This window comes from Rhea americana, unplaced genomic scaffold (genome assembly GCF_003343005.1).
Source record: "Rhea americana isolate MKP2758 unplaced genomic scaffold, rheAme1 scaffold_36, whole genome shotgun sequence".
Lineage (NCBI taxonomy): Eukaryota > Metazoa > Chordata > Aves > Rheiformes > Rheidae > Rhea > Rhea americana.
In genome coordinates, this window is record NW_028186490.1 from 5,865,282 (window position 1) to 5,879,422 (window position 14,141).

The 14,141-nt window shown below is 39.0% G+C and overlaps 1 protein-coding gene across 1 annotated transcript in view; it reads left to right on the forward strand.

The window, feature by feature from the left end:
* The window catches only part of RET (ret proto-oncogene), a gene marked incomplete at its 5' end in the record, with an annotated part of 84,451 nt that overhangs the window by 37,777 nt on the left and 32,533 nt on the right, over positions 1-14,141 (forward strand). Inside the window, 5 exons of the mRNA XM_085312190.1 lie at positions 5,543-5,794; positions 7,461-7,754; positions 8,262-8,503; positions 11,565-11,766; positions 12,218-12,417. Of these exons, the coding sequence (XP_085168316.1) occupies positions 5,543-5,794; positions 7,461-7,754; positions 8,262-8,503; positions 11,565-11,766; positions 12,218-12,417 (1,190 nt within the window). The remainder of the gene's footprint in view (positions 1-5,542; positions 5,795-7,460; positions 7,755-8,261; positions 8,504-11,564; positions 11,767-12,217; positions 12,418-14,141) is intronic.

Sequence of the window (14,141 nt, forward strand, 5' to 3'; positions counted from 1 at the left end):
AGAATAATTTTCAGGAAGTATGTTAGATTCTTGATCGCTTGAAGGCTTTAAAGCAGGATCAGACCTCTTTCTCAGATGCATGTTGTAACTTAAGCCGAGTGATGGTCATTTCAGCTCTTAATTTTCTTCAGTGAGCCATGCAGGACACCTCTCTGCCTAATCTGAGGCTAGTGATTTGGCTAAGCAGCGGGCATAAAGTTGGATATTGCAGTGCTTTGACCTTTTCTGTGGCTTTAGCTCTTGCCTTCTAACTCTCAGTTTCAGAAGCAAGTTGGCTGCCACATTGCACTGCCTTTAGTTCACTGTCGCAACCCGCATCAGTTCCTCTTTTTGCTGTGCAGACCGGGGCAGTGGGATGCTTTCAGGTAGTGGCCGGGCAGTGCCCTAGTTGTGCTCTCTTGTCACCACCTCCTGTTTTCTTTGAGAAGATCATCACCCTGCAAGTGATCCACAAGGAGCTGAGACAGTTTTCCAGGTATCTAAGCATGTCCTTTCCCAGAGCAAATCCTGTGACTGGGATAATTCACTTCAAAACGTGTTATCCAAAGTCAGCAATGTTACCTTGAAAGATGATTACATACTTTGTTTGGGAGACTGTCTTTCACAGTGAAGTCCTTCCATTTACAAACAAAAACATATTTTATGCCACTTCATGGCATGACTAAAAAGTTAAATTATATTTTTTTTTTCCCTAATGGTTGCTGACAAGAGGAATGGTGCTATAATCAGTTTTCGTAATTTTCAATTCATATCTGTAGTGGCAAGAATAAAAAGCATTAAAAACATCTTTTTTCCACTACAGTTCTCCACAAGGTATTTTGCAGAAAAAAAAATCATTCTGTATCAGAAAATGCATTATTTACCTAACAGTTTGTCAAGGAGAAAAATCACATGACAAATTGCTTTATTTCACAAGCTCTGTTTATGTCCAGACTTAAAAGTATATATAATCTCATTTCTTCACACTCATTTTTATCTGTTTTCGYTCCTTTACTTGGAATAATGCCATCATAACTGTATCTCTTTCCTTTAGAAGCTATTAGACAATCACATTACATCCGTTTAAACGTGATCATTTTGCTCATCTATATGCTATTGATATGCTATTACCATGTTATATTGCTAATCCATCAGATGCATTGCAGTGTTTCTGCACTGATTGTTCATAGAACAGAGAACTGGAGCATTCTGCAAAAAGAAATAAATAATCCTCCAGAATTACTTCAGAGAAGCTAAAATGCTACTATATGTATGTGTGTAGACACATATAATTGTTACTGGTGTGTATTTTAGGGCAAAACCTTCTCATGGTGGATTTCAAGGTTGTGAAATATCCTTTGGCTTTTAATTCATAAGGAAAAGCACTTTAACTCTCAGTTTTGAGCTTAACCATCTCAACTCCTATTTATTTAAATGGCAGATTCAATAAAAGCTCCATCTGGCTTCCATAGGAGGCTTGTGCAAGTTCTTGAAAAATGATTTTTTTTTCTTTCTTTTTTTCAGAACACAAAAAAGTTTGGCCATGATTATAACCTCTTCCTCCTGCAGCATGGTTGCCAGATGGCAATTTTTTTGAATCTGGTTTTAACTTACTAGGGTTTAAAGGAATGAATGCAACTCAGAAGTGGGTGCTACATTTTAACTTCAAAAGTCTCCTTCAGAGTCGTCCTCCATAGGTTTATATGTGCAGTGCAGTTGTGACCTGGGCAGTCTGTTTCATACCTCTCTTTCAGTGCTTGAAGTGGAATTAAAGAGTGACCACTTTACCAAATCCCATTAATTTCAAGATCAGCAACATTGGGTGAATCTTGTTACAATAAGAAGGCAAAATCAAATTTATAATTTTCTAATTATTTTATTCGTTTTACTGTCTAAGATTTTACTGTGTTGTAAAGTCTCTTTTGAAATGCCTGTTTCACCATCGTCCAAATGTTGTAGGCATTGACTCTATAGCTAAGTAAAATATGAAAGCATGTAATATCTACTGCTGTCACTTACAAGTACCCCTAGGTGCTGTCTTGAACAGAAGCATCCTCTGAACTAAAAACTAAAACTTCTGACTGGAAGAATTTAATTTGAGCAACTTTTAGAGTTGAATCAGAGGAAAAAAGCATGCTTCTAATTAGCAAGGTGGCTTTTTTATATTTGTGAAAGACATTTCAGGTTAATTAGTGGTGCAGCTTCTAAATAATTTTATGAAGGAATCCTCCTCTCTTTACAACCTAGAAAGCATTGGTTTCCATTTCTGTTCTCTATGGACAAATCAGMTTTTTATATTACAGGATTTTTTCCCTAGCGTGATCTGTGAAAATTCAGAGGGGGAKACAGTTGGAGATGATTGATCCTGTGAACCCATGCCAAAGAATTGCCAAGAAGATTCTGCAGCAAACGTACTTCCCCCCCCACCCCCGATGATGAGCAGTCAGGATGTTGGTCTGTGCTGAAACGTAGTTGCAGAGCTCCAGACGTTTAAGTAGCRATGCCTGTAATGATTATTCGTGTGCTTAAAGTTAAATACAGTGATGTTTACATTAGTATGTAGTACAGACCTAGAGGAGTAGATTTGTAGAGCAAAACAGCAAGCACTGAGGAGCTAATAGCCACACTGTCAGCATTTCAGAGCTTTTTACTTTGGACTAGCTCTAGTCTGGCACCACGGTGAAGGTGGTTAATGGCTGGAGTGTGACTTCTGGTTTAGTTTAGTCCAAAAAGAACTGAGCTCAGTTGCTCCAAGATGATTCTGCAGCAMGAGCCAAAGCTCTGTGAGTAGGGGCTCTCTGGAGATTCACTTCAAAAGCTTCGTTCTGATCCAAACAGACGCTCCAATATCGCTGTTCCCCATTATGTGCATTAGCGTTTGCTGAACTGGCTCTGTGTGCACCTCTCAGTGAAGGCTTTCTGTCTGATGCAAAGACTACATTTAGTATATGCAGACAGTGATCTTACTGTATCTATGTGCATGTCAAGATTAATGTCTTTGTTTAAGACAAGAAAATAAATAACTACAACTCTAAAATACCTTTTTCTCCTTTTTCTTTGTCTTTCCCAGTTTCACCCTTTATATATATGTAGTCTTTATACATAYTCCGCTTTGTGTGTACTCTTTACTGGAGAGGCTTTCATGTCTCTGCTGTGGTGCCAATTCTCCCACTACATGATGTGTTTGATGATGAACGGTCCCCTTCTCTTTCCTCATTAACTTTTCATAATCCTAGATTCAAGTTAGGTTTAGTTCAGTTGGTTAGAGCGTGGTGCTAATAATGCTAGGGTCACGGGTTCGATCCCCGTATGAGCCACTTGTTTGAGGACTGGACTAGATGATCTCCAGAGGTCCCTTCCAACCTTACCAATTCTGTGATTCTATGATTAGAAAAAGATCTTATACAAAATAACGCAAGAAAATCTATTCCCTTGCACTAGGGCTGGACTTGCTGTTTGGATGTCGTTGCTGTTAATAAACTGCTTGTTAGGACTTCTATTGGTACATCTTCCACAGCTTCTCTTGCACTTTAAAGAAGGCAATTGGAATGGGATTCTTTTAACAGGACATGTGACTAGAAAAAAATTGAAATTTAAGAATGTTGAAGAATCTAACTTATGCACAAGATGGTGATGGAACAGGAATCAGTAAGTTTTCAGATAGCGGGTAGAAACCGTCAAGAACCATTGGTTAAACTGCCTTTCTAAAAGTCTTAAATAGAAGAGGTTACTGGCTTCTCTTTGAATTAATTACTTTGGAGAAAATTCATCTACTGTATTACTTTAGCGCTTTATTCATATATTGCAAAGTACATGTAGAACAAGTAATGGGCAGCTGTAAATCCTACAGATATAATTGCATCCAGGGATACTGATGATGTTATGAATCATTACAAGGTACAGTGGTTTCTGTGGTATTTCCACATGAAATTAGAGGTCTCTTGTTTACAGTTTGTTTGTGGTCTTCTCCCTTTTGTAGAATAAATACATGGATCCAATAATAATAATATAAAATAAATGCCATAGCCTGATACTATTTTGAAGATGTTTTGGTATTATATCTCCAACTTTATTGCTCTGTTGTCACCATTTCCAGTTGTATCTGGCTTTATTTTAGCTAAGCTAGTCTTCTGTTAATAACATGTGGAAATTGTTACTATTTCATTTGTTCAGCAGATGTGTGAACCTTTTTTTGTGCCTTACACTGTATTAGATCAGAAAAAATGATGCAAAGYTTTGCAAAATGCAAGTGTTCTGTTCTGTGGGAGCAAGTGCTGGCTGTCAATGCAGACAGCAAATGAGAGTGACAGTCTATTCCAGTATTTCTGTGTTCATGGCACATATCAATGAGTCTCACTGTGTACGTACATTACCRGTGGGATTTCTCTGAGATTCATTCCAATAATGGCCTACTCATGCACCCAAAGAAGATGCTAAACTTCGTTCAGTCAGTTGCAGTGGGTACGGGTGTTGGCTTACCTTCTGTGTTTCCAAAAATCCCAGCCAAACTTTACTTGTTTTTAATCTGTAGGCCATCTTTGCAGTGATCCTGTTTGATGATTATAACACAGTCTGAGTCTCTGTCAGGCTTCATACAGTTTTTGACAGCTCAGTCACACTATTTGCACTGTGTTTTCATGTTTACTGATTCTTCTTTCATTGCGTATCAGCCATTACACTGTGATCAGACTTGCAAGCAGTAGAATTGGACAAAAGGTGTAGGAAAGGAGTAGAGAAGCAAATGCAAAAGTGACCTGGTAGGATGAGAGCATCTGAAGTGACAGGCRTCAAGGGACAATTGAGTCCTCCTCRAAGTAAATGTCTGCAATGGGAGAGAACATAGAACGGCAATGGGTCAGTCACAGCCACTCTGTTAAAAATAGATATGTTTCCCTCCCCTGTCCAAGCAAGTCAGTTCTGATCTCCCCCCATCTCTAATATTTAAAGTACTTAYAGGACAACAGTATTAATTTTATTTAACCATCTCCTATTTTCAGTACCAAAATCATCAGGTTGGCYGATTTAGAAAGGGGGACAGCCACTAAAGAACTTCTATTTAAAAGAGGTTCTATGTAATCCAATAAAATGTTTGAGAACCATTGATACATTTCTGTGCTTTCTCAAAATAGAAGGTGTGTKTAGGCTTTAGTGTGTGATTTTTGTCAGAGTTCTTTTCTTCTCTGAGTATCGTCTGTAAGATAATGGAAGAATTGCTGAGAGTTACAGACATGAACTTGAGTAAAATCTGGCAAGCAGAGCTTCMTTAAGCATTCTACTTCAGCTGTGGCTGTGTTTACAGCAAAGCAGTTCTACTTCCAAAAAAAATAGATTTTTTAAGTTAAACATAAAATGGGGCAAATTTTTGCTGGCTGTATCTCTGCATTGAGCTGCTATAAAATTATACTGATTTATGCCAAATGAGGATGTGCCTTTTTTGATGTCTTCTTTAATGCGCTTAAAAAATGAAGCTTTCAGTTCTTTGGAAATGCATCTCTTGAAAAAATGTCAATGCAAAACTCACTTAACTGGGAGCAACTCTCCTGTTGTGTGACTTCCTTTGCAGCTGCCTTTGGTCTCTACTTTCCCAGGAAAGAGTACTCAGAAAATGTCTACATTGATCAGGCAGCAGGTACGCCGCTCCTGCACATCCATGCCTTGAGGGATTCACACGGGGAAGTGGCCCACTTCCATCTGTGCCAGAATCTTGTCATTTCTCGAGCAAGATCCCATGAAAATCACTGGTTTCAAATCAGAGAAAAAACAGGACTTCTCTACCTCAGCAAGAGCCTAGATAGAGAAGACTTTAATACGCTGTGTAAGTATGAGAAGACTAGCTTTTCTTGTTGAAGTGTCTCTTAATAAAACAAAGTTTGTTGAGATCATGAGATTTATCCAGCAAAATGTAAGCATCAAATTTGGAAAAAAACATTTATGTATTTTAAAAGAGTATCTAGACCCAGCAAAGCCCACAGTGAATGCAGGGAGCCATATGCCAATGTAAACACTAACCWGGGTCAGATCTTATCACTTTTGCTGTTGACTCTAATATGGCAGGAAGGTTATACTACTTGAAATGAATTTTCTGTTGTCTACAGCTTTAGTAAGYGACAACTTGACATTAGGATTTGCCATTTGTTCATCCACTAATGCAAATTAAGCCAATTCATTTGTGTTATTTYGGGGCGTTAGTGGCCAGACCAAGGTAACTAAATTGGTTCAAACTGTCATCAGGCCCTTGAACTCTGGTAACATGGACTCACAAAATACATTTGTATCTAACACTGAATAGTTAATGTTTAAGTGTGCCTCTCTTTATCTCTTGAGATTTGGCTTTTTAAAAAAAATCTTGTGAATTATTTCAAATTTTTCGTCTCTTTTATGCTCTAGCAGTAAATAGGTTGTGGTGATTTTGATCTGTGAGGAAATTAGGTATCATTAGGTGGTGAAGGAGGATATGGGTGAGAAGTTAATGGCATACCACTGTGATCAGTTGCAGAAATTCTGCTATAAAAGAGTGTAGCTAGCTGTGGAGTTTGTAAGGGCTATATATTAACRTTATCCTTTGACTTACATTCATTAGATTTAAATGTTCAAATTCAAGCACTTACTGCTTTATTTTTAAGTGTTTAAATTCTTGATATCTCACCCATTTTCACTGTGCGTGTTGGTACTTGGTGTTTAGGARTCACGACTGTGAAAGCTCTTTGTAATCAAACACAGGAAGAACCACTATGCACAATTTGAGAGTCTTAGAGGGTTTTTTCTTTTTGGGAGAATCAAAGTGACCTAGAAAGTCTTTTCAAGTGAATTAGATCTGTCTCAGAGATACTATCATTCTGTCTGTAGTTGAACCAAGATAATGAAACCAATTTAGGCTTGAGGATATCTTACTAGATGCCACAGGCTGATTTTAGCTTCTGTTGTTATCTTTAGCCAACTCTTTATTTCAGAGTAATGCAACAGTTTGTCCTATACAGTTTGGGCCATATCCTCAACTGGTAYAAATTGTCGGAGTTGTATGACTTAAAAGACAGCTAATAGTTGTTGTGAGTCTATCCTGGATGCTGGGATTCTAGTTGCTATTTTACTTGCTCCTCTCTTCCCCCTGCCACCTCACTCTATGCTAGTCCATTCAAAAGCAGTTTTGTCAAAAAGCTGATTACTGACGGTGACCTGTTTTGTGTCGGTGTCCTAGAGAGAGAACATTGGCATTGTTCAGTGGGATTGCACAACATAAAATCAGGTAGTAACACCTATAGTTTTTGGCTTATTGAGGTTGTTAAGATTTAAGGCCTTATAGTCAGTAGGTGATGTATGTGCTCAAAGTTGTTTTTGTTACATAATAGAACTATGTGGCTGTTTGTGGAATAATGGACAAAAGCATGTAATGTGTTAAAAAATATATATATATATATATAAAAAAAATCTTGGCTTGTCTTGTATCAAATATTTCCTTTGCTGTGATTTTTTTTTTTCTGTAGCTGTAGGAAACTGGATGTCATTATCAAAGGTGATGCTGTATGTCTTCCTTTCATCCCACCCTTTCCAAGAGAAGGAATGTGACTCCGCTACTCGTGCCACAGTGTACCTCTCCTTGATCAACGCTACTGCACCAGAATGCAGCTCCCTGACAGCAAGGCAGCTTTGCTTCACAGAAATGGATCTTTCCTTTCACATCAAGGAGAATAAACCACCTGGCACGTTTCATCAGCTCCAGCTGCCCTCRGTTCATCATCTATGTCAGAATGTCAGTGTTTCCTACAAACTACTAGCAGGTAAAATGAGACTGAACCACTCGGGCACCAGCAATATTTGTGAACAGCCACACTGTTAAGATCTCTCTTGTAGTAGATGCTTTAGATTGATCATATACGAGGAAAACCCATTGCAAGTGTGAATAGARCCTGAAGATTTTTGCCTTTGGGATGTACAGAGAGGATGAGAAGGACTGCCTTGTTCCCTGAGGAAAAGATTGGTTTTCCAAGWTGCACCTGCCAAGAACAGATTGAGAATATTCTGAGCTTTAAATTGCGCTTCTCCTAGACTGTAGGATCTTTTCATCAATTTCATTTATTCTCTGTGTGCCTACTATAGGTCTGCCACTGTCTTCCATTCACTTCTGAGTCTGCTTTTATCATGCAGTCATGACAGTCTTTTTTAACCTATAATAGCTATGTCCAGTTGGATTTACTGTATTGCAAAAGAGTACTAAAGAAGAAAATTCCCAAAGTCTTATAAGTGGAAGTAGTTGTCCCTATTTATGCTGTGRCTATGTTTTTCAGCTGAAGGTCTGCCATTTCGGTACAATGAGAACACCACCGGCGTGAGTGTGACACAGCGCCTAGATCGAGAAGAAAGAGAGCGATATGAACTGATTGCCAAATGTACTGTGAGAGAGGGCTTCAGAGAAATGCAGGTTGAGGTGCCCTTCCTGGTGAATGTGTTAGATGAAGATGACTCTGCTCCCTTCCTTCCCAATGGCACTAATAATGCAGATGCTGTTGTGGAATTCAACAGAAAAGAGGTAATATTCTCCTTTATCTACTCTCTGAAGTAGGAACACAACAGTGGGAGGCATGCGTACTGGGAAACTCTATGCTCTGCATAGTACATTTTGGCACCAAGCATATGATCACACTGTACTCTTCAAAGCTGTGTTTATACAGTGCTGAGTCTGTAGAAGAAGAAAAAAAWTTTTTTTCTTGRGTTATATCTTATTTACATCCCAAATAGATAGCTCCTCAGGTCTGGACAGACCGCTGCTGATATCCCAGCAAGGATCTTTGTATTTCCCAATACTGAGTTCTGCTCTGGATTTATTCAGGATTGTTTCCACTAGGTGACTAGAAATTGAGTGTTCTTAGAACAAATGAATGTATATATCCTTCCTATATATGAGAGTCTATATAAGATATCAGAAATACATTAAGAACGTTTATTAGGATTCTGTACCAGAAACAGGAAATTAGGAGCAGCAGGTGGTTATGCAGCCTTAATTCAGTCTGTGCAAACTTCCATCTCCATGTGTTGTGTGAGGAATAAATTTGATTGGAAAAATAGTATGCAATTATTAACGACCCTCATAATAAAATATACACAGAATGGAGAGTAAGGAAGATTATCAAAGCCTAAAGTGATATTTGGGGAGCAGGTTTAGCTCAGTTGGTTAGCGCGTGGTGCTGCTAATGCCAAGGTCGCGGGTTCAGTCTCCGTATGGGCTATGCTGAGGGTTGGACTAGATGATCTCCAGAGGTCCCTTCCAACCTTACCATTCTATGATTCTATGATAAGAGTTCCTCAAAGCATCAGAGAGCACCAAGAACCCTTACTAGCCCTCCCCAGGGCCTCCCCCACCCCCGCAGGCTCTGGCCCCATTTCAGCCCAGCCCAGCGCCATGAGCCCTAGCCCTGCAACACTGCAGCAGTGCTGCACTCCAGCCCCACAACAGCCCTGCCTGGCCTTGGCCCATYCTGCCAGAGGTGCCTGATGCAGGGGCTAGGACCACCTCAGCTGCCCTGCTCCCTTGGTGTCCCCTTGCAGTGAAGCCTAGCCCTCCCCACTGGGAGTCTCTGCTGCTGCCAGCCAGGGAGCCACCAGGCCCTGCTGCACCCTGACGAAAAAGGAGAGATTTTAAGTGTTCATTTTTGTTAATGTAGACTCTTAAGCAGTCTGAAAATGGGGGTGCTGCYGGTTTCCTTTGTTACCTAAACTTGTGCACAGACAGCTGTTTTGATTAATAGGCCAACAGAAGCGTCATCTCTCTGTTACTCCAGGTGCTCTCACCAATGCCCAGGGAAGCAACACGCTGAAACAGAAGTAGCTAAAAAAGGCTGGAAGAGGAGTCACCTCCAAATATGAGTTGTCTGTAGGAGTGCTATCCCTTTTCAGACACCATTTGAAATGATAGATTACAGAGAATTCACTTAATGTTTCCAAGTACAAGCTATTAAGGGAGATCTTTAGGACCTTGCTTTGAAGGTGTTCTCCCACTTTTCCCTTACTATGCCATGGTGATCTTTCAGAGGTCTGAACCCCTGGATACCTTTGTGTGTGYCCCCTGGTACCACACAGGGGTACCCACACTTTCTCTTGTCCCAGCAGGGAAGTCTACTGCTTGGCTCTTGGCTCTTCACACCCCAGCACCAACCCTTAAYAAATCAGTGTTATAGTTAAGGCACATCTTTATGGGCCTAAATTATACATCTTCTGTGAGAGCACTTCTGTTTCATAAYAACAGTACTTTTTTTGCAGTTAGTTTTCCCTTTGAAGTGTGTTTTGCTCATGTTGTATCTGGAAAGTCATGATTTGGGGAGTTTGCTGCCACCTGCAGACAGGCATTGACAAGACACTCGTGAACACATTACATTTGCCAGGGCAGAAAGTAATTCCTTTTTTCGTTTTGAAAATTTTGAGACTTGGGAATTTCATTGAGCTCTGAATGAGAGGAAGTCTCATAAAAGTGTCTTATGAAGGGGAATATTATAATGTGCTTTATTTTGATCTGAGATGTTTTTACATGCAGTTGAGATAGGAAAGCTTAAACAAAATATTTGAAACTTGGTATTTTCTCTTTGAAATTATGTGCCTGCAAAGCATTCATAATTTAATGAATTTCACTGGCATTTTGCAGTAAGATAAAGCATTATTYTTGGAAACTTTCAGTCTTTTCTAGTAACTAGATAAGCTTGAAACAGTGGAATTAATGTTAATAAAAATCTTAAAGGCCTGATGGTTTCAGTGTCCAGCTAGAGAACAGCAATCTAGTAGAATAAGCAGAAGACAGATGACCCAGGCTGCCTCTGTCACTTAACCGTGCTATCTCAGGTAATGAGTCTGACCTGTCTAAATGTGCTTCCTTGTCTTTTAAGAACGTATATTACTAACCAGTAGCTTGTCAGTAGTGTCGCAGAATAATATTGATCTAAAAAAAACCCTGAAATGACTATATGACAAGGTTGTTTTCACTGCTGCATTGGTGATTGCCATCTTCTTTTGAGTCTTCTAACTCTTTGTCAGCTCTGTATAATTAGTTAAGGATTCTCTGGTGTGGATGTTCATTAGCATGTGTCCCTGCCTGTCCTATACACCTGACTGACAGGTCCCTTAATTTCTAGATATACAGTGTGGTGTGGATGTACCACATCTTGTTACCATCTACTTACAAGAAAGCTTGCCATTATCTGCATCGTAAGGCATTTGTTTGGAAATTCAGAGTACTGTAGCTGCACGCTTTGAGGCTTGAGTGTCTCTCCTCACTAATTTACCCATTTGGCAATCTTTGACCTGGATTAAGTGGAGATTGCAGTATCTACAAACTGATGTTCAGGCTGGATAAGATGTCTCTGCTTAAGCCCTGAAAGTGAATGGGACAACTAAGTGTCTTTCTAAAATGCTGCTACACATATTCTGCAGGTGTAAAAGAGTGTGAAATAGTGGTATCCTGAACCTGAAAAAGAATTTGAATGAAAATGGTCTTGAGTGAAAGTTGGAAGGCTTTATAGATCAGTATTTTAATCCCCCAGTCGTGTATCAGGAGAATAAAGCCTCAAGGTCATTCCACAATGTTATTTATGGTTTCCTTCCAGGGAACTGTTCTTGCAACACTAACTGTATGTGATGCAGACACYACACCTATTTATCCCCTTGAAAGCAGCAGAAAGAAATACACAGGAACCATCATTACAAATGATCCATGGATAAATGAAACATTTCGTGTGGAGCACATCTTCCATGAAATACACTTCAGCCCGAATGGCAGCCAAGTGAGGGGAACTCTACATGAATACAGTAAGGTCGCCTTCTTCCAATAAAGGAGAATTTTCCTGTTAATAATTGACCAGTAATCATATTCATTTCCAAGCACTGTGTAAATAAGGATTAGAAAAAARCTGAGCAATTTCAAAATAGCAGAACACTGAATTTTAAACATATATTGAAAAACTGGAGTATGTGCATCCCTGAGACAGGGATCGTATGGGATGATGTTTTGTGCAATAAGCAACAGGTTTTGATTGTAGGATCCTCAAAACAGTAATTAGAAGGGAAGAACATCTCTTCAAACATCTTGAATGGTACATAGTATAATTTTATAGAAGCTATATTTTTGTATTTAACTATCTCCTTTTGTTTCCTGTTAGGAAAGTCTTTGATATTTATAATTTGATTGAGATTGCAAAATCAAAAAAATACATTTATAGATAATGTGAGCATGTGATATGACTAATTTTTTCTTTTGCAGAACTAGTACTGAATAAAAGTATTTCAGTCACAGAGCATCGTTCCTTCCAATTGGATGTTTTGGTGAATGACACAGAATTTCATGGTCCGGAAAGATCGGTGATGCTTCACTTCAATGTCTCCATCCTCCCTGTCAGCATTCAGTTTCCAAATGTGACTTACCAGTTCACAGTGAACAGAAATGCTGAACGTTTTGCACAAGTAAGAACTGTGTTAATTATACCTTTACGTTTTGTTAGCGACTGAGCTAGTAGATAAACCACTGTGGTGAGGTCTAGGAAATCRAGGTTCTGTTCCTTGATTCTGACATTGGCCAGCAAATCAATCTGTCTTTTGTACTCAGGCTCCTCTGCRAAACTTTGAATTATTATGTTCTCCTTTTTAAATTGCTTAAAGATCTGCTAAAGAAAAGCCTTATAGAAAATCTAACAGTGATGTTATTTTTGTGTGTCAGACCTTCTGTGTGCATCATTGCACAAAGTAGGAGACAGCCCCTGCCCCGAAGAAGTTACAAATTAAACAGATCCCCCTCTATTACAGTAGTCACACAGTGTAATGTGATTTGTTTTGCTGGCCAGCACAGTAATTCATATACCAACATATCTGTAGCTCTAGGAGGAAGACTCAATGAGTACTTCAAAAGCAGAGAATTTTTAGCTGTCTATGTTTTGAGCTACACTCCAGAATTACATATTAGAAATGAAATATAAGTCTTCTAGAAGTGTTTCTGAGCTTGGCTGCTTCCTCACTGATTTGAGTGTGTACTGACATTATCGTTTCTACTCTTCCCTACATAGAAACAAAATTGTRTATTTTCAACAATTAGATGGTTATTTCTTCCTGCTTCTATGGTGCAGCTGAGCCCATTTCTACACATTTTCTTTGCCAAGCCAACTTTCAGGAGCTGTCTTAGAATAGAGACATGAATGTGTTCTCCAGTATGCATATGGATAAAGCTTTGGATGGAACTATTTTAAATAGAGAAAATGAAAAAAAGTGATATCAACATGACTGTTTTGCTGGATGTAGCCACAATGGATTCCAGATACACTGGACACTAGCCTCTCCCACCATGTAATGACAGAAAGGAGGCCACACATTGAGGTATTAATAGAGAGAAAAAGAGAAATATAGTGTAGTCAGAGGGACTCGAAGCCTTTAGCAGCTTAAGCATAAATAGCTGGAAGAAAAATCAAGGGCAAAAAAAGAAATTTGTTCCAGCTATTGAAGTCCCAGCTCTACACATTCCAGTATGTTTAATGGCTTTTCCCTAGGTAATGGCTAGTTAGTAATTAATGTGTTTCCTAATTTAACCCTCATTTTAGCTTAATCACCATCATTGCCATTAATAATGCCTTCCAGAAACACTTTCCAACAGGTTGACATTAATCAGGTGAAAATTGCAATGTAATTGCTATGGAACATGCGCATTAATAGGCAACTAGTTCAAGATAATTAATGTTATGAGAGTGAATATTAAAAAATCAGTCACGAGCCATTTTGAGGGAGCTGCTGAAATGTACACCTCATTACTAAATAGACCTATAAGGCTGCCGCTGTATTTATAGCGCAGAGAAGGATTGCTACTAAAATTTGATCATCTCAGTTGCAGAGAAGACCAATTCATTACATATCTTTTAAGGAAAAATTCTATTATTTTACTCATCTCTAAGCCTCTGGCTAATTGATAAAAAGAAAGAAAAAGAAAAGCTATATTCCATGGGTTTTTTTTATTTAGTCTGGTGAAGTGTACTATAGACTGACAGCTCTTGAGAGTATAGAACAGGCCTTGCATAACCAGTTAAATGCCACTGATCAGTCAAGGGTCATTTTACACAGTCTGCACTGAATATGCTGAATAAGAGAGGGATATCAAGTGTGCTCAGATAGTGGACTACCTGCAAAAGAGCTATATTGTTACCAGA